Source organism: Rhea pennata, chromosome 1, assembly GCF_028389875.1.
Source record: "Rhea pennata isolate bPtePen1 chromosome 1, bPtePen1.pri, whole genome shotgun sequence".
In the NCBI taxonomy this organism is placed as follows: Eukaryota; Metazoa; Chordata; class Aves; order Rheiformes; family Rheidae; genus Rhea; species Rhea pennata.
In genome coordinates this window covers 29639934-29660093 of record NC_084663.1, presented here as the reverse complement: position 1 = coordinate 29660093, position 20160 = coordinate 29639934, and the positions used below count along the sequence as shown (strand labels likewise).

The window sequence follows — 20160 nt, the reverse complement described above, 5'->3', positions numbered from 1 at the left end:
TTATTTCCAAATACTTTCTTTTTATTTACGTTGCTCTCATATGCTCTAGGATTAATCTTAATATATATATCTCTAATTTATTTTAAGTATGTTATTTTGTACTTTGTTTGCTTCTACATACTGACTTCTTTACCTTTTTATTTTAGTTTGCAGTGTTTATACTGTGAAAAAGTCTTCAGAGACAAAAGCACACTTAAAGATCATATGAGAAAGAAGCAGCATCGCAGAATCAATGCTAAAAACAAAGAATATGACAGATTTTATATTATTAATTACTTGGTAAGTAGTTCTATGAATAATCAGTAAATTGATTGGAGAGATAAAAACAATATGTTGCTAATAGTGAGTAATTCCAAACCTGGAATTATTACAAAGGTCAATAATCAGATAAAGGACTCTTCATGCGCTTTTTGTGGTATGATAGTCTGGATTAATTGTTAAACTAAGGAATAGTAAACATTTGTTGTTGAAATTGATTTTGAGACATGCAGGAAGAATACAGCTTGAAGAGACTCTAATCTTTACATCATTAGTGCTCAGCTTTAATAATCAGAAGGGAAAATGAGATACAGTAATGAAATGAATGGAGGTCTAACTTGAATATTATTGGCTTTTAGCTTGTTTTATACAGGTCTTAAGATGAAAATGCTCTTCGGAGTATAAATTAAATGCAAAGAGGAGGAAAATGAAAGAAATATAGGTAAACAAAAAATAAGCCTTTGCTTTTATCCCCCAGATAGGAACATGTTGCTGGGTATTCATATTTTTTTATCTCAAGTCTTTCAGAGTATGTGTGTGTGTATTTGTGTGTGTAGCAAATATTCACTTACTGCCTTCAACTGTGGAATATAAGAGCTGCTTCAAAACTGTGACATGCTGTCCCGGAAGTAACTACATTTCACTTGAAGTAGTTTCTAGGCCTTGCACGTGTGTTAATATCCAGTTTATAAATGATTTTTTTCAGGCATCTCTGATTGCTTTACCTGCTCTTTTTAATCTCTCTTCCTATGGTTCACTCTAATATTAAGAACAGAAAGTTGAATGCTTAATGCTCTGTCAAGTCCCTTTGACTCAAGATGAAATGAATTTCCTCAGTGTTCCTGTATACTTTCCTTCCAAAAATCAATGATCCTAGGTTTATGATTCCTTTTCTAAAACAAGTTTCACTGCTTTAAAAACTAATTTACACTTCTTACATGATGGGAAAAAAATTTGAAATTCTACTGAGTAGATACTCTTAGCTTCTCCACCAATCTGTATTTACTTCTATGTTAGTAGTTTTGTTCTTCCCTGTTAGTCCTGTAGGTAATAGTATGTCTTCAGAACCTGGCATCTTCTAACTTCCCTTCTGTCCTGTAATTTGTATTCAATGTTCAGCTTTGACTCTCTCTTTGAGTTGGTCCCAGGTTTGAGCAGGAAATTGAGCCAGATGACTGCCAGAGATCCCTTCCAACCTAAATTATTCTATGATCCTATTAAGCCCACCAGACTAAGAGTGTAGGATTATAGTTCTGCTTTCATCATGGCTGGTTGCCAACTTGATTTAGCTAAAACTAAATTGTTATGATTCTATTAGTCTTCCAGTATTTTTCATAGTTCCTCCTTTGTGCTGAAAAAGAAAGACAAATTCTCCACAACTGCCTGGGAGTATCTTGGAGCTACTAACTTTCCTAAAGCACAGAGAACTGTGTGGTACTCCTTCAGAAATTTTAAAGACATATAGGGAAGTCTTAACATAAGTGAAGAAACTGCATGAAGATACATGTTAGTAAGCAGAATAGACTAGAGCAAGGCTGATGTTCATATAGCTGTTATCTTTTCCCGTTCTCTCTGGTTGCTTCAGAACAGGACGCCCTGTCCATGCTGTCTGCTGGAATGGTCTGTGGCCTGTATAGTTTATGAATCATGCCCAAGCATTGTCTGGGTAGTGCTTTTGGCAAGGCCATGGAGCGTGCAAACTATCAAACCGTACAGTCACCGGACAGTACTCAAGCCAGGGCATTGGCCCTCTGACTATTGCTGATATTCTGGGCAGGACTTTGTAGAGTGGACCAATTCAGGTATTGGTGACCCAGCAGCATCACTTGGAGATGTATTTTTCAAGTCCTTGGCATTATGAACAGAGGATATGAAATGTAATTCATATTAAAAATGTCAAACCACTAAAATGTTTAAATTTGAGCGGGGAGGCAGTTTGGTCACATACAAGGTTTATGGCAGTAGTATGTTGCCAGTGCTGCTTCTGGGACACATTTGGAATGGCCACAAATTTTTGCTTTGTTACTCTTTTGCTTTATTGCACTTTTTCTGTATGCTCTGCTATAGCCCTGTTTTCTTTTTCTTCACACATTCTCATTTGTCTTTCACTGCATTCTGCACAGTAAACTATTTCCACTCACTGTTTCTAATCCTTCAAACTGTAGCCATATCCAAACTTGTGACATTTCTTCTTTTAAATACAGGATGTTTTTAGAAAAGGGGAGAAAAACGGACATGCAGCTTCTTTTTCCTCCAAATTTTCCTAGTACAAAATGCAGACAGACAATAATAAAACCAGAAACAGTATGCACTGTTTGATTAAAGATCTTTGAATTACCTCTTCTCCTTTTAGTCTTTTACATTTGAACTCCCTTTGCCAAAACAACCAGGTTTTAAAAGTAGAAAAACAGTACTGATAGCTTCCTTTAAAAACGCTGTCTGAAACACTTGTAAAATAGTTCCGTGTAAAATCTATAATTGCATGCTAATGTTTCATGGAATGAAATTTTTTATTCGCCCAGATTTAAGGTGGTGGTTCCTACATAGCAGAAAGTGCTTGCTCTCAAAATAGCATTTGGTACATCCTTTATTTTTGCACAAAGGAGGAAATGAGGTTCAAAGGAAAAACTTTAGTTTGTTCACTGTAGTTTCAGTATATTGGCCTGTATGTGTAAGGAGAAACAACATTTGTTTCCCACTGTACATATATGGCTTACAGGGGACTATGGTAATGTAATACTGTTCTTTTTTCAAGCTCGGTCTGTGTTCAGTGAATGCTAAAAATTATGCAAGGTCTGCTTTCTGTGACTCCATGTAGTGATTTTTCTTCTTCTCCCTCAGCCCCTCATATTTTGCTAGAGCTTTTTCTTTTCTTTCTTTTTTTTTTTTTTTTTAATGAGTACTATCAAGTTTTACTGGCTTCTCACTGAGTCTTAAAGACCTGTCCTTCCTATTACTCTAAATGTCACAGGGAATTATATGCTTTCACAAGTACGGAACATGGATTGGATATCTTATTTGGAATGGTAGATGTACTCTTTCAAAATTTATTACTCAATCCATCTTGATCTAAAGATGTAGACTTATAATTTATCTATTTTTTGTATCTTTTCACAGAAAATTTAAGCTCCTGGATTCAGGCTCTAGTGGCATGGGTTCAATGGCATGGGTTGGGCACAGTCCTGGGCAACCTGTTCTTGAGCAGGGGGTTTGGACTAGATCTCTAAAGATCCCTTCCAACCTCAACCATTCTGTGATTCTGTGAAGGGTTTGAATTTTGAGAATGTAACAAAGATTTTTCCATATGTCCATTTTGTCAGGTTTGTTGCCATAGTAAAGAGACTAAAAAACAAAGCAGCTTATGTATGTGTATTAGAGTATCTCTAATGATAAGCATGAATATCATCAGAGTCTGATTCATTTTGCTTTCAGGATGAGCACAATAGAGCTTTTCCATCAGCAACTGGACCCTAAGCTATTTAAATGGATAGTTCTTTAGTACCGTCTTCTCGGAGGTATCTTCTTTAAAACAGAGTTGTATCTATTTATTGCCCTTTTTTATATAAATTTCCATTACATATTATACTCACTGAGCACTATGTAAGACAGTCTTATTAAGCTGAAGCTGGCAGTTTCCGTTATTTTGTGACTTTTGTACTGAGAGGTTTTTAAGGGCTTTTTGTTCAGATGTCCTGAGAACATTTATTGAATTGCCTCATGATCTTCTGGCCAGTTCTTGCTTCTGTTTTTAAGTCCGTGGCAAAGCTCCCATTGACTTTATTTAGAGCAGTAGGCTTGCCTTTCTTCTGCTTTCCCCCCCTTACTGCTTTTGGCTTCACTTGTCATTTTTAGTGCAATTTTGAGGATCTGTTTTCTTAATGGAAGTTACATATTATGCCCATATGTTGATCATTCCCTCCCCTAAATGTTTATTTTCACATAGCAAGGAGTGATATAGGTGCAGTCTTGTGTAAATCTTTGGTGTTGTAAAAGTTTTCATGACTTCTGTAATGACCTACAAACAGCTTTGATTACTCTTACATTATTCACATATTCTGTTGCTCACAGATTGATGTTAAGATACAGTATTATATGTGATCTTTAGCAGAAATGGAAGCTTTTTTGATCACAAGCATACATACATAATAGATTTCTCTCATAAGCAAGTATCAGAAGTTTACTGTTAAGTAGTTAGAATTAGAGTGGGAGTTCCACTGTTATGCAAATGACTTGCAAGCCAGTGGGGTTACTTCCCCTTGTGGAGCTGGAGGTCTTGTGTGCGTATTGTATAAGCGTGGAAGATGATACCTGTGCTATTCCAAAAGGCTTCAAGTATAAATTGAAAAAGACCAAAAGATGGTAGAGGACAAAAACCTGAGCAGTATTAATGCATCCAAGATATATATGTAGGTTACTTCCAACCTAATTTTCTTATTTCCAAGTCTTCTGTGTCCTCATAGTTCGGGCTGCATCAAGTAAAAATGAGGAGGGAAGAACTTTGAAGTCTGTGATACCTGCTGGAGGCCATGAAGAATAACAGTCTTTTGTTCACAGCAGAGGGAACTGAAGAACCGAGGCAGACCCAAACTGACAAGGGCTTTTCTTTTTGGGTCCACTACGTTATTACCCGTGGCACTTTAAATACAGGATATCCACTGCAGTAATCACTGATTTCAGATGACATTTTCAAATTGACTAATGGCTGTATGGTGACTGTAAAAATGTTGCATCACTATAATGGATGTCTTTATAGCTAAACTAGACAATTAGCTGAAAATGGAACCTAGTTTTGGTTAAAAAACTTGTTTTTTAAAGCCTTTACTTTTCCTCAAAGATGAAAAGATGTTTTGCCCTTTGCTAAGCCCTAAATCATCATTATTACATTATACATATATATAATATATATATGCACGCATATGCATTATAATATTATACATATGCTACATTACTATAGGTAGCAGGGGACAAGGAGGATTTTTGGGGGGGATGGAGGGGAGGTACTATTTATATTTCACCTGTTTTAATTTTAATAGTGTATATTTTGTAAAATAGTAAAGGGAAACCTTCCATCCTTTGGTGATAGTTAAAGACTTCATTACATTGGCATATTTATTTCTTTTCAAGGGGAGATAGGAGCACCAACTGGAGGAACACTTAAATTAATCCAATGTGTATCTAGTAATGTTGGGGGGTAAGGCTATCTGTACTCTGTGATAAGGCATCAGTAAGTTCTGCAGCAGTATGAAACAAAACAGATAACCATAGTAAGGCATGTGAGAAAAAGAGTGAGAGAAAGTTTGCAGGCGAAGCAGCTGCTGTTTGGAATTTCTGAGCTACACAGACATTGGAACTCTATTTGCATGTAGTTTAGGAACTGCTCTTTTGTGAAAAAAATTCTTGAGACGCCAGCTGCCTGTTTGTAGTCTGTCCCATTTCAGCACTTACTCTCATGTTGAGGTATGTTACCTCAGTGAAGCATGAAGACTTGCACCCCGTAGACCTCTTAAAACTTACCCAAGTTGAGAAGATAATCTTTGGTGAGCAAATTTGTCTCTGTGCTTTTAGACTTCATTTTAAGAGAGGAAATAATGAAAAAATACAAAAAATTGCATGCTCCTCCCCATTCCTCTATAGGAGCCTCCTCTCTGTGAGATATTTAGCAAGTATTTAAAAAAAAAAAAAAAAAAAAAAAAAATGTTGTTTTTCTTTGTTTATATAGCAAGGCCTGCATGGTTTTTTAATGATGCATTTTCTACTGTTTGAACTATTAGCAGTGTCAAGTCTAGTTTTTCTTCTGGCTTTGCTAAGAATTTCTTAGGAATCTCCAGAGATGATTACTGGGAGCTCTTGCATCTCGGATGAAAGAGCAAGAAAAGCTGAATGCTTAACAAAGGCACCCCTGGTCCCAGATGCTCATCAAGCTGTAGAACTGAAAGAGTATAAAAAAAATGCCAAAGAGCTTTAAAAATCTTTCTAAGAACTGTTTCCCACCCAGTTGCTCAGTTTCAGTCTCTTGACACTTTCGTTATGATGTCCCTAGTTATCTACTCACCATGGAATTTTCCAGTGGTATAAGACCTGATTAGCTTTTTTCTTTTCTTTTATTTTTTTCCTCCTCTAAATATAAATAGCTGAGGGAAACAGAGACTTCTTACAAGATCCTTCTCTGCTTCTCTCTAGAAATACAAGGAAGAAACAGCAACAACAGCAAAGCTTGTGTGTGGTTGTTTTTCCCTTTCACTTTTAGTGAAAAGGTGAAGTTTAATATTGGCTGTTGTTTTGAGAACACACACTTTTGGGCACATATGCTTCAAACTGGTAAATGGAAAAAATGTGAGTATTCGTTTTCATTTTGCAGTGGTTGTGACATGCTATTCTCTCATTAAGATTATAACATTTGCAGCCACAGGAAACTACTGTGCAGCTGTGAGGACATGTCGTGAGAGGTGTTAATGGCTTCATGTTATCTCACAGTAATGGTGACATTGATGAGTCTCCCCTGTAACTCAGAGAGCTTACACACTACCACGTAGCTTGTAGAATTAATTACTCAATTTTCATTCTGTAATGGCGTTGTGTTTAGAGCCATCTAGAGACATTTGTGCATCATTTACCTGATAGTAACAGCTTTAAAATTTTTCATTAAATTGTTAAATGATGGATTTCTTTTCTTTCTTTTTCCAAGCAACCATAAAGGGTTGCCAAAAAATATTAATAATAATTGTTACTAAGGATATCAGTAAATATATTATTAGAGGGAGTCTTCGAGTGAATTTATTAAATGAATGGTCTTTCCGTGAGTCTTCAGTTTCTTTTTTAATGGGGACAAGGTCATCAACTGTGATCTGTGTGATCTGTGTGAATGCTTCACAACTGTCAAAAGCACAAGTTCAGAAATACCACTTGGATTCCTGGTTAGCTTGTTCTGGTTTATTTTTAAAAGCAGAAAGAATCTTTCAGAGGAAACAAAAATACTAGCTAAAGATCACTGGTGGTGTTTCAGTAGAGAGCTTCAGCTTTTATTGCCTGTTATTTATATCACTGTCTTGCTGAGAGGCCTTGCCATTGTGCTGAACACTGCACAAATGTATTGTGAGATACTTTGTGCCGAAGATCTTCAAGGTATAAATAAACAACGCAAAGGGTAAAAGGGAGAACAGAACCTCGTGAGTAGATACACTCCCATTCACATCTGAACAGAGGATGGAAGAGAAATTGATTTCTAGTTCAGGGATCTTTGCCTTGGCTTACAATGCATTTCTCTACTATTCTGTAGCTGGCTTATGCCACATGTTTTTGCCAGTATAAGCCTGTATGAGGCATGAATTCTGACTGCTGTAGCTATGCCAACTAGTCTCAGGTGTGACAGCTGCCTTGTTTAATCCACCTGTGCTCTATAATGAGCAAGGTGGGCATCATGGGCTTGAGCAAGTGTGATAGCAAAGGCAAAACTGTAATAATGTACCCGCACAGGGAGTATTTTGGTAGTGTTACAACACTGTAGTTTGGCATAGACCTTGGGTGACCTCTGGAGAGATCTGTGTTAAATCATCATTTTCTTCCCAGATATACTATAATTAATGACCCACTGAGAGGTAAAGTGAACTGTTGTTTAAAAATATAACTTAAGCAGTGTTGTGTGGCAGCCTTTAACCCACAGAACTAATAAAGCTGATGATATGACTTCTCAAATGTTTATTAATTTCATATTTAAAATATGGTGTGAACAAGGAAATTTATTTTTTCTTTTCCTTTTTTTTCCAGGAATTTGGAAAGTCCTGGGAGGAAGTACAGTCAGAGGATGATCGGGAATTGCTAGATAACCTAGAAGAGTAAGAATTACTATTTGTCCATTATAAAGACTTGCAAGAACATTACTGTTGAAAGTAGTTACAGAGAAAATACTCTGCATAGTTAGTACACAGTTAAATTCATTTAAGCTAATCCAATCAACTCCCAGATAATTCTCATCAAAGACACTTCTCCACAGCAAGGGCTGTAAATTTCATATTGCAACCCACACCTATTTTTCAGTTGCAGGTAGTTCAAACAGCAGTCCTCAGGGTGTTTAATGATGTGAGCAAAAGGTTTGTTTACTGTAGTAAAAAAAAATAGTTGAGTTGCTTTTAATCAAATTTAAAATCAAGAGTAAGCATCAAAAATGTCAGCATGAGATATAAGTGATATAAAGAAGAAAATTTGATAAAATGGTGACAACTAGGAATTAAAGCAGGATTCCAAAGCAAACTTATGAGCAGTGCTGAGTGAGGGCACCATCTGCCTCTTCTCTGTGTTCCTCTTTGCTCCAGGGTCTCAGATCATTGCAGAGGTGCCTTTCTTGAACCAAGAGAACTGAATAAGCAGGAAATAACTTGAGGGTAGAAATTATCCGTTAATTCAAGCACAGAATTGAGCATTGGGCTCCTGGCAGGTTATGGTTCTGTCTGTGACTTACGCTTAAATTTACAGGGTTTTATATCTAAATGGATGAGTGATGGTAAAGTACTTACTGTGTGTGTGCATACCTAGATGTGGCAGAAAAGAGTATCTCTTCTGGGGAATAGTGATATCTGATAGACTGATAACACCTAGAATGAATTCTGCCTGATAATTGTCTTTGGTTCATGTACTGAAAGCTTACAAAGGTACAAAAAAGATGAAAAACTGTATTAAAATGAAGAGTGAAAACAATTTGTTATGATTTGCCAAACCAGATTGAGTTTGAGGTTAACATCCAATTATTTAGCAGTGCAGTACTTACTGCCTGTCTTCATAGGAATTATCCAACAGTAACTACTCAGTTATTCTTGAATTTTAATTTTTTTAGACAATAAACCATTTTCTCATCACATGTTCGCCTATAAATCCTTACTGTCTCTTCCACCCGTTTAAAGTATTCAATTTCTTTGGATTTATTATGGTGCTGTGAGAGCAGAATCTGAAATGCTCTTTCACAAAATGTCTCTTCTCTTTTCCACAATTAAATGACTCTCTTTTGCCTTTTAATCATAAGAGACTGGTCTGACTGGGAAGAGCATCCCATGTGTGCAGTTTGCCTGTTCTGTGAACAGCAAGCAGATACCACAGAAAAACTGTATTTTCACATGCAGGTAAGACTTATTTTAAATGTCATTTCTTTTGTTAGTTTGAGAAAAAAGTTGCATTGTAGCACTTTTGTTGAGATCAAATCTGCTGCTGCATTAGAATGCTCTCTGTAGTGCAGAACTAAGACCCTGCATGTCTAGTATCTGCTCTCAAAAATATTCAGTGGAACCAAGTTTTATATTGAGAATATGAATAACTGTTTCTGGTGAGTGTCTAGATTGATACAGACAATAAAGAGGTAGGATCTGTTATAGATTTTATTAGCTACAGTGACTTAAAAACAGTAAGTTAAATTAAATTAATTAAATTAAACAAATACATTTGATGTTTAGAATCTGTTCCAGTTTTAATAAACTATTTAACTGGAGAATGGCTGTTTAACCATATATGAAAGTCTCCAATGAAACAAAACTTATTGGGGTTTGTTTCGTGTAGTTGTATTTGCATGTGTGTATGCATGTGTCAGTGTCACTCCATAAAAATCCGAGCAGTTTTTACTTGGAATACTAGTAGTGGTAAGTGGGTTTTTTTTCTTTGCTTTTTTTTCCCTCTAGAAATCACATGGATTTGACTTTCTTAAAATAAAGTCCGAGCATGGTGAGTAAGATACACTGTAATGTTCAGCATTTGCCACTAGTATGGAGAAAACCGCATCATAAGAATACTGCAAAACAACTGTATCAATTTGATTTTTGTCCAGAGATTTAACTTTTCCATTATGGAAACTGTTTGTGCCAGTTGACAAAGGAATCCAAAGGACACTTTATTTTACTGAAACTGTTGTTGGTGCCAAGGATATGTGCTATTTTCCTCTGAACCATTGTATTTTTTCATAGAATACTTTTTACCCACTTTGTGTCCCAAGCCCTTCTGCTAGTGCCCTGTAATAATAAGTGTTCCTATTACTGTTATTATGATGATGCCTATTAAGACTTGCTTCTGACTTAGAAGGTGCTGCTCTAAGTTGTGTTTGGCCAGTGTTTGTTTTCTGCTATAGAGTGAAAGGAAGAAAAGCAATTCTGATTTTTAAGTTAAAAGAAGGGCTAATTCTCCTGCAGCTGGGAAAAAAAGCATTTGTTCAGTTAATTTGTTAAGTTACAGAAATATACTTTTATACCTAATCCAAGAAAGCATTTGTAAAGTGCTTGTTTTCTACCATCTCTCCTAGGGCTGAATTTTTATCAGCAAGTAAAACTAGTGAATTTCATCAGAAGAGAGATCCATCATTGTCGTTGTTACAATTGCCAGAAGAAATTTCAATCTAAAACAGAATTGATAAGTCATATGGAAGAGACCAAACATGTTACATTCCTGCCAGACAGGTCTACATGGGATCAACCACAGTAAGGGCTAACGTGTCTTCCAGCATTTATACTGCTACTTGATATCATCTTTAAAGCATTAACCTGAAAGTTATGGATTTTGCCAGTCTTGAAGTACCCAGAGCTCCCCAGTGATACCAGTGGCCCAGATGAAGTAGTAAATGGTCTCAAAGCTACTCAGAAGTAGAAATCACTGTATTTTCTGAAGTTTAAAGGAGCATGGATACTGCTTTTCCAGTTACATCCAGTACGTAATGTCCTCATAAGTTGAGTCTGCATTAGCAAGTTGATACGCTAGAGGAGTTTCTTGTGCAAATTTGCCTTTTTCCTATATTTACAGTCATGCTGTGCGGTGAAAGGCATAACAGATGCACTCAGAGCACTTTCTCTCTAGGTGGAACCAAAGTTGAAGGTGTACTTCGTACTGCCATACCATCTCGAATGCAGCACTTGCAGGCACAAGATCTTCAGCTGTTAACTGTCTACACAGATGCAGTTCGTGCCTGGGATGGGCATATTTCATTGCTAGTAAAGATACATTGTAGATGTATAGTCAGAGAATCAAACTGAACCCCTTTGCACCGCACCACTTACTAGCATGAATGTACCCATAACGTCTACCTAGCTTTAGGTATCAAAATGTTGTTCACCATTGGTTTTCTCCATAGCAAATGGAGAGTGTCACATGACACTATGATTCAGATTTTAAGTAGGCTGAATAGTTCTAGGTGTCTTCATAGGCAGCAGAGCACAAGGCAACCAATGTCCTAACTTAAACATCTCAGTTTAGCATTTGATGTTGGATGAATCTGGTTCTGTAGCCTCCGCTTTGACAGTAATAAGCAAATAGGGGGAAGGACCTGTCTGTTTCCATCTCTTCTTTTTTCGGTAAGACTATTTCAAGATGTATGCGCTAGTTTGTTTTTTTCGGCATACTGATTACTATCAACCTAGGGAACCAGACTTTCTTTTTCCTTTTTTAAATCTAATCTCATAAAATGTGCTCAGCCTCTTTGAGACAAAACATGTGACATGTAGTAATATTCTGTTCTGTTGAATCTTGTTATTTTCAGGTATTATTTTCCAACCTATGAAAATGATACACTCCTGTGCACACTGTCAGACAGTGAAGATCTGATAGCTGAGGACCCTAGTGAAGATATCCCTGTTGTAAGTGAAGATACATCTAATCTAAAGGCTCTTAAACAGAGCAGTGTTTTAAATCAGCTCCTGTATGAAGAGAAAAAAAGTCAGGAGAAATTTTGACCTTGAGTTACAGTCACTGATCTTTGAATGCTTCACCTTCAAGATAAAAAAAATACATTCTTTTACAAATGTATGAATATGGTTTAGCTCATAAATGTTATGACTGGGCAAATAGTACATGAATGGGAATGATAAATAAAAGTCATACGTAAACATTTTTTAATTTATTTTCCCTTAAGTTCTTGCTTTATTTTAAAATTCAGTTCTAGATTTTCTGCTAGTTCTCAGAATAATTTTGGTGTTACTTACAAATAGGTTTTCTGTTTTTTTCCTTCATAGAATCAGAGTTGTATTTAAGGACATCTTGTGCAAGGCATGAATAATAGAGACAACATGTTTTGATATATGAGCAAATGAGTGAGACTCATTGTTATTGCTGTTAGAGAGCATATGGAAAAGAACCTGAATTCAATTCTTGGTTTGTGACATAAAGCAAATTTTGCTATTTTTGACTTTAGACCTTTTTAAAGTGAAAATGGATCCTTATGTCTCTATTGTTCACCATCAGTATATAAGCTGTATGGTGCCTGTTCTGAAAACTGGCTCAGCAACATCAGTCAAGCTCTATTTGGCCCATATTTGACTGCATGGAACGCTCCAGATTTGAAGCATAAAAAAGCATAGGAACAATTGCAGTCTCGATTGCGCCAAAGATCCAACGAATTTAAAGCAGACTTCTTGTGTGATTATAGGCATAAGTAAGATCATAGGCATTTTTTGGACTGAGATCCAGGAAAGGAGAATTAAGACAACTAGGTCCAAATTAAGATTTTTAAAATCTCAATTCAAGTGTTTCTTAAAGTTGCCGTATATACTGCAGTATTTAACTTTAAAGTTGTCCAAGATGCAAAAGGTCTTCAGCATGTCCAGAAACATCTCAATCTTGATAGGGCAAAGCAGTTAAGAGCAGAGTCCTGCTAGAATGACACAAACTAGATTTTTCCTGCCTCTATTTCTCCTCAGAGATTTTATTGAAGAAGTAGTCCCCGAGTTCATATTTATCTTTCCATAATATCAGTAATTACTTTCAAATCTGGTAGCACTTTTTTTTTTTTTTTTTTTTTTTTTTTTAGCTCTCTTGCCCACAGTGTAGGAATTCAGTGCCAGAGAAGATTCAAAGCCACAGCTTTGCCTTTGCACAGTTCTCTTTAACTGGGAGAGATTGCTGTCAATAAGAATTGTTGTTTTTCATTATAGGGTGATTGAGAAATCTACACAAGTTCCTGGGAGCAGGGGCTAAAGCTGAGGTCTTTACCCATGTTCTGACAAGTTTCCATACTCAACCAAATTCACCCTGCAATGTATCTACATCAATCTCTTTATGTTTTTATTGAACCTTCCCTCACATGGCATGACCCACCACCGAGTAGCACATCTCTTTGCTTCTCCTATCTTATTTTCTTTTGGGCCCAGGTTTCCTAAAAGTAAGCTAAAACAACAGGATGCCAGAAATGTACTGAGAAAGACAGACCATCCCCCTACGTGCGTAGTGAAGCAGACACAGAAGCCATTTCTGACTTTGTCAAGATGAAATGGGATAGAAGTGGTTCAGCAGGTGCTCAGAATACAGCCACAAGAAGAGTACAGGTTTAGTCATGTGTTCTGCATTGGCTTGGATTAAACTGTTACAAAAATTCAGGAGGAACAGCCCCAATATTTTATAACATAACATCTGACCATCTTAAATGAGCTATAGTCAGTATTTTTGCATTTGTAGGTTTTACAATTTCATGAAGTAAAGGGCTGTTGGTGTGGATTTTTATCTCAAATAGTTTTCTTCCTAAGCAGTTACTTTTATTCCTAAATTAGAAATTGATTCAACTCCTTACTTTTTCAGTCAGATTCTCAGCCGAGATGGGAGTAAAAGTTAGTGGAGTTTATATTAATGATAAGGGTGTGTTGAGCAATAGAAAAAAATCAGCAGGAGAGTATGGCTAAATCAGCAGCACATGGATGTGTTTTATAGCAGGCCTGTCTCAGAAGGGCACATTAAGGGGAAGATGAGAATTTTATTGAAATATCATGAAGTGAAGTTGCAAAATATTTCCTAATCAGGAGGAATGTGATGCTGAGTCACTCAAATCTCTGCAAAATGAAGTAAAGAATGTTAATATCAGCAATATGAAATGGCTGCTGTTCCTGATTCTAGTTGAAATTTGAAATAACAATTTGTCAGTGTTGAATTAAGAGAATATCTTCAGAGGATTTTTATAAATAATATGAGTGGCTTGTCTTTTTTGAGTAAAGAGGAGAAGATAGCTATAAAAAATACATAGCAGTATACTATTTTCAGTTCACTGAAAATACATGGAACACGAGGAATCAGGTTAGAGTTGATCTTGTTACTCAGAGTATTAACAGCAGGTAGGAAAGTAGGTTTAAATTCTCAGTATGTTCACAAACAAAGTTGGGGTACTTTTTAGAGTAAAAATTGAGCATCTTAATTTAGCACAATGCTGCTTCTAATTAGAGAATTTTCTGTAACATATTGTATTTATCTCTGTAATGGCCACATTTTTCCCCAGGCATTTTTGTCTTCAACTAATGCACAGCCAGTATCAGTGTCTATTTTAAAGCTGAAGTATCTCCATGCTACCAAATAGGGGATGCAGTCATGACTGCAAGACAATATGCAGGTTCAGCTATTATATGACCGAATATTGTACTTTTAAAAAAAGAATATTTTTTGGAAATAGTACATAAATAGTTCTGCCATAAATCATGGAACAGACAGGGTTGGTATTGGCAAACTGCTCCTGATAGACTCAATTTAGGAGAATGAGAGATGCTAATTGGTATAAAACAAGCTACATTATTTTAAGTTCAACACACATGTCTTACCACAAAGTTTGCTCAGAGCCTAGACTGAATACCTCAGCCACGTGTACACACTCCCAAGAGCTAAAGCTCTTGTTTTAGAAGTTCCTGGACCAAAAGGGGAAAAAGGCTTGTGTCCTGGAGACCAGTAATTTCTCCTGCCTTTGTTGCAAATACCTTAGTGACATCTTTGATTCTCTTCCACACACAATTTATTCTGACAATTCTGTGCAGACTTAATCTGGTTTACAGAGTTAATGACTGTTGATTTTCATTTAAAACACTTACTGTTTTCAGTTTCTGTATTACATTTGTCTGGCATGCTGTGAAAGAAGTGTCAGTGGCTGCTCTCAGCTGGCTAAATGGTAACTAAAGTCGAAATACTGAAGTAAGCCTCTGAAATACCTCTCTACTTGCCATCTGTCAGTTGCATCACTTCTTCTGAAGTGTGGTTAGATTTGTACTGGTGAATATATATGTATAATAAGAGTATATTATATCTCTTTCTCCCAATTTACAAAGTAGTTCGGTTGACCTAAATCTGAAACAAGAAACTGAATTGTGAACAAAAGTACAGTTCCAAGGTTCTCAGTATCCATGCTTGAATGCAAGTCCAGAGTGGACAGTGGACTGGGTATATTACAGTCCTCAGGAACATCTACCATCTACTGCCACTGAGCAGCAGCAAAGTTCTAGCACCTTTTTGAACTTGATTTTCACATCTTCTTTTTCCTAAATCCTTGCTCATGAAGATGCAGTTTAGGTTACCCTCTTATCCATACTTTACATCCATAATAAATTCACTCTCTCCATATTAAAAGCAGGGGAGTTTAGGATATTTACAAGAGAAGATTCTATTTAGCATCAGTCATCTTTACATAGATAGAAATGAAAACATTTTCCTACCAAAAACGTTCTTGGAACACAGTTCTCCCCATCTAGTTTACCATTCAGGAACCAAATGCTGCTGGTATGTGGATGATTACATGTGAGTATATAATCAATGGCAATCTAATCAATATACCCTATGGGGTCTAGAGAGACATTCAGCTCACTGTAGAGTAAACACGTAAGACTTTATTCAGTTCCTTAACGATAGATGTCTAGTGTCATTTTAGATGCCTGCAGGTATTGTGGCCTCCAGGTGCTGTTCCAGGAGGATGCTGATCTCTTCAAGATCCGATGTCAGTTTTGTCAGCTGTACATAAAAATTTCGGATATTCTGGAACATCTCAGACAGCATCGGATGATACAAAGCCAGCACCTTTGGTTAGTGACTAAATCTCTCTTTCAGGCTGCATTAACTATTATGAGAACTTAGGCACCTTTTTTTACATTTGTTCATCTACATCTGGACTCCTAAACTTAGTTCTATTACTTTAGAGCTGAATCCCACCTTAGTGTTACAGAATTTATTTAATCTGAAGGTGGACACCTACATGGGTCAGATGAAAATTCCACAAAAGGAGAACAAGCTTTGATAGCTACACTGAAAATATCTGAAGCTAGTCATTTAGTCTCTATCTCTCTATTCTCACAACAGCTGTTGGGACAGGAGGAAAATTTATTTCCTTTAGGCACATAAGGTCGTAGGTTAATTTATTGTCATGGATCTGAGTGTACAAACCACTAAAAAGCAGCAGCAAAAGAGCACCATAATATACATATTAGATAGGTGCTCCCTTGATTGAAGGAATCTCAAATACATGCAGCTATTAAGTAAATGTATTTAAAACAGGAGGAAGCAAGACACTGGAGAAGTACCCAGAGACAGCTTACAACATCTTTGTTTCCCTTGAGCAAATGCATCTGTATTTTTGTCTCAGAAGTGCCTGCTGAGACTGAATATGGGCAAAAAAAGACAATAGAAGTGCAATGATTTTACTGAGGAAGATGACTAAAATGCGACTATCCCACTCCTCCATTTCTAACCAAATCCTGGGGGGGCTGGGGGAGGTTCATACATCTCCCAGTATTTTTTGGCTTATAAGCATTTTGGGGAAGGATCTATCATTTTTTATTTCCAGTATTTAGAAGGCATTTAGAATGTATTTAGAATGAAAATATTTAGTATTTAGAAAATATTCAGTATTTAGAATGAAATTGAGACCAATAAGCACTATTACAATGGCATGTAATGACTTTAGAATGACATCCCAAAAAATGAGCTGTTGTTTGTGGTGATTAATTTAACCTGACTCTTGATGTAAATTATAACAGTCCTAGTGCTAACTCAGCACAAAGAAAGCATCAGATAACACTAAAAATAGCAGGTATTCCCTGTGGGTGCCTTTGCAAGGAGTTTGTTACTGTACAAAAATAGGACACAAAGACCCCTGCTGAAGTGTGACCCTTTCTGTTGCAGCATTGACATAAATAAAGGAAAACAAAACACCGCAAGGCCTTAGGTGTGAATTCAGGCTAGGACTGCTGCTGTTAGGTGTGAAACCTAAGCCAGATATTAGTCATTACTAATTACAGTTTTAATATTTTCAGGTGCTAGTTCTTTTCACAAGTCCTATATCTAGCTATATTGCAAATAAAGTACAAGGAGCCTCATTATGGGAAGTAAAAACATACTGCTTTTTATCTGCACTTAACACTCCAATGTGCTCATGCACGATTAGGCTCTTACACTCCTGCAGCATCTCATGCAGATATCCATGCTGTGTTATCGTTAATCTGGTAAGAGACATTCCAGAAACCCCAATTCTTCCTCTCTACCACCACTGAGAGTCCTGAAAGTGCTAGTGGTAGCCCTGTAGTATGACTGTGAAGTATTCTGCACCTGAGCATCAGTAAACTAAAATTGTGTTTCTTTAGTATCAAAAAATACTTCAAAATTTCCACCATTCAGACAGTTGTACAGTATGTTATTGTATCACGTCTTTGTGATCTCGTACACAGGATGCAGTGAAATCCATCAGAATAATTAGTGGCAAAGCGCCACTGAGTGTTAGGAAACCTATTTTTCATTTCTATGCTTTCTGGAAATACCAGAACACTATAGCAATAAGTGATTTAGGAACCCCTGACTACTCATTAGAGAGAATCTGTGTGGGTAAACTGTCTGCCAGAGCTTTACAGATTTGAGCACTGCTTTAACCTTTAGGTGGTCTTAGCTTCAAATTTCCCATTCTGTTTTGGTTGGTGTGTTATTTTATGGTGCGTGCCTGCCTTGATACCATTTACAGAAATATCACGGTGAGTCTTCACAAATATTTGATCCATTTTAATAAATTCCCTGTGCTGCATGAGATTTTGGTTTGAGATGAAACAAAGAGCAAATAAGCAAGGACAGAGGTTAGCATTTAGGAAGAGGGATCATGAACATGTGGCAACACAGGGCTCCTGTATTTTTATAGACAGTGGACTACTATGCATCCTTAGGCAAACACTGTTAATTCACTGTGCCTCAGGGACACAGGGAAACAGCAAGCTGGTGTTTGTGTGATAATAGCTACCAAATAAAAATGTCATGAATAAACAGGATTCCAGTCTATGATTACAGCTTATCTGTGTTACTCAAGTTTTTGTAATTAGTTTAAAAGGTCCTTAGATCACAGTGAAAATATTTACTCATTCAGAAAGAAACTTAATTTTAGGGGGACATCCCCCTAAGGAAACAAAAGTTAAACATTTAAAGAATAGCATGTTTTAAAAGGCGAGTTATCTTCCAAATCAGATTTCAGAAAATTATTTGCCATCACTTGAGGTTTCTAAGTACCAAACAGATTTAGGTAGCAGATCCCCTGATTTCAGTCTTCTATTTCATACTGGGAAAGAACAATTTTCTGTAAGGAAAAAAAATCACCAAATGATGCAGTATAGCCATGTTCTGGAACAGGTAGAAGATCATTTTAGTCTCTTCTAGCCTTAAAAGCTATAGACTCATGAGTTTGCTGAGATGAAAAGAAAGAAGTGTGAAATATTGTGAGTCCTTTAATACATTTAATCATTATCATGCTTTGTAAACATTCTCCATTTAAAATCCTGCCTCTCCAAGAACTTTCCAAGCACAGGTTTAATATTTCCCTCATTATATATGTGTGTGTATATATATATATATATGTATGTATGTATGTATGTGTATATATATATATATGGTATATAAGAAAGATTTCCCAAGATGTTATTGGATGTACCCTCCCTTTGGTTCAGGATGGGAGAGTTTCTGAGTAAGACAGGACTTTTTTCTCCCCACTACAGCTGCTGGTTGGATGGGATTCTCTTCTAACATTTACTGCAATGGTATTTTATTTATATTCTTTCTTAATCAGAGACCTAAGCTTTTTTTAATGTGCACTGAGGCAAAGAGCTGAAATGCCAAGCAGGCAGACAGGCTACATGTCAGGTAAGCAGTCAGTGAAAGTACTGATCAGTTAGTTACTGTGATACTGTTTCTTCAGACATGAAAAATGAAAAATCTTAATGCCAGATTCTTAAATTCACTCTAATCTCTCTCTTTTTTTTTTTTTTTTTTTTTTTTTGCACAGGAAAAAATGAGGGACCTATAAAAGGACCCTTAATCTCCCATGCAGATTTAGGACCTTGCAAAGGCAGTGGAAGCTAGTAAGAACTGCTAAATGTCATCAGTATGCTCTGCTTATGAGATAAAAGGCAAGAACATATTTTCTCCATGTATATGGGATGATCCAAGTGAAAAGCAGTAGTTATGGTGTGTCACAAAAGGACTTCTGTAAATCAATAATGATAAATTACCTACTAAGCAAATGGACATAATGTTATTTGACCACAATGTAAACAGATGACTGTGGTGTCATCTGCTGTGCAGGCTGTGAATTAATGTTCTGGCAGCTACAAAATAGTAAAGGAAATTTGATTTTTTTCTAATTTTAAAGAACCAGTTACTATTTCTTCCTTAAAATTACAGAGCTTTTATGTCTGCCTGTGAGAAGTCTGTCTCTGTCTGATCTTTTTGTTCAGGTGTTTAGAGTGGTCACTGCTTGCTATTCTATTTTGTAGCATATTTAACTGCTTGGCCTATTGAATTTAGATAGCAATTGAAACAGGCTCTGCTTAGTCACATGGTGATAAGGGAGCCATCTGTTTAAAAAGTGGTCCAATAAATCTCATTTTCAGTCATTGACTTAATATACCCTTTAGCTTTAGCTCCTTTTGTTCTATTAACTTGCTTTATTCACGATTTTTATTTATCTTTTTCTCATATTACATGGAAAGTAGGAAGCTTAGAGTCTGTAATTAAGCTTAAATTTGAAAAAGCCAGAAGCCTCATAATCATGGTACAGCTTGAAATGCAGGATTTCCAAAAGCATCAAAGGCATTTGACATGCTAATAAATGCCTCCCCCCCCCCCCACCTCCCCAGAATAATCAGAAATCTTGGGGAAAAAAAAATAAATAAATGCAAT

General features: G+C 36.4%; 1 protein-coding gene across 2 annotated transcripts in view; it reads left to right on the top strand.

Annotated features, from left to right (window-relative positions):
- Positions 1–19878, top strand: part of ZNF277 (zinc finger protein 277) — a 62852-nt gene extending 42974 nt beyond the window's left edge. The window contains exons 7-13 of one of the 2 annotated variants that reach the window (XM_062567024.1): positions 147–279; positions 8023–8090; positions 9272–9368; positions 9918–9960; positions 10532–10706; positions 11759–11855; positions 19265–19878. In XM_062567024.1, the coding sequence (XP_062423008.1) occupies positions 147–279; positions 8023–8090; positions 9272–9368; positions 9918–9960; positions 10532–10706; positions 11759–11855; positions 19265–19285 (634 nt within the window). In that variant the 3' untranslated portion in view covers positions 19286–19878. Of the gene's footprint in view, positions 1–146; positions 280–8022; positions 8091–9271; positions 9369–9917; positions 9961–10531; positions 10707–11758; positions 12110–19264 lie in introns of those variants that run through there. The other variant, XM_062567014.1, reaches the window with a different exon arrangement.
- Positions 19879–20160: the final 282 nt, after the last annotated feature.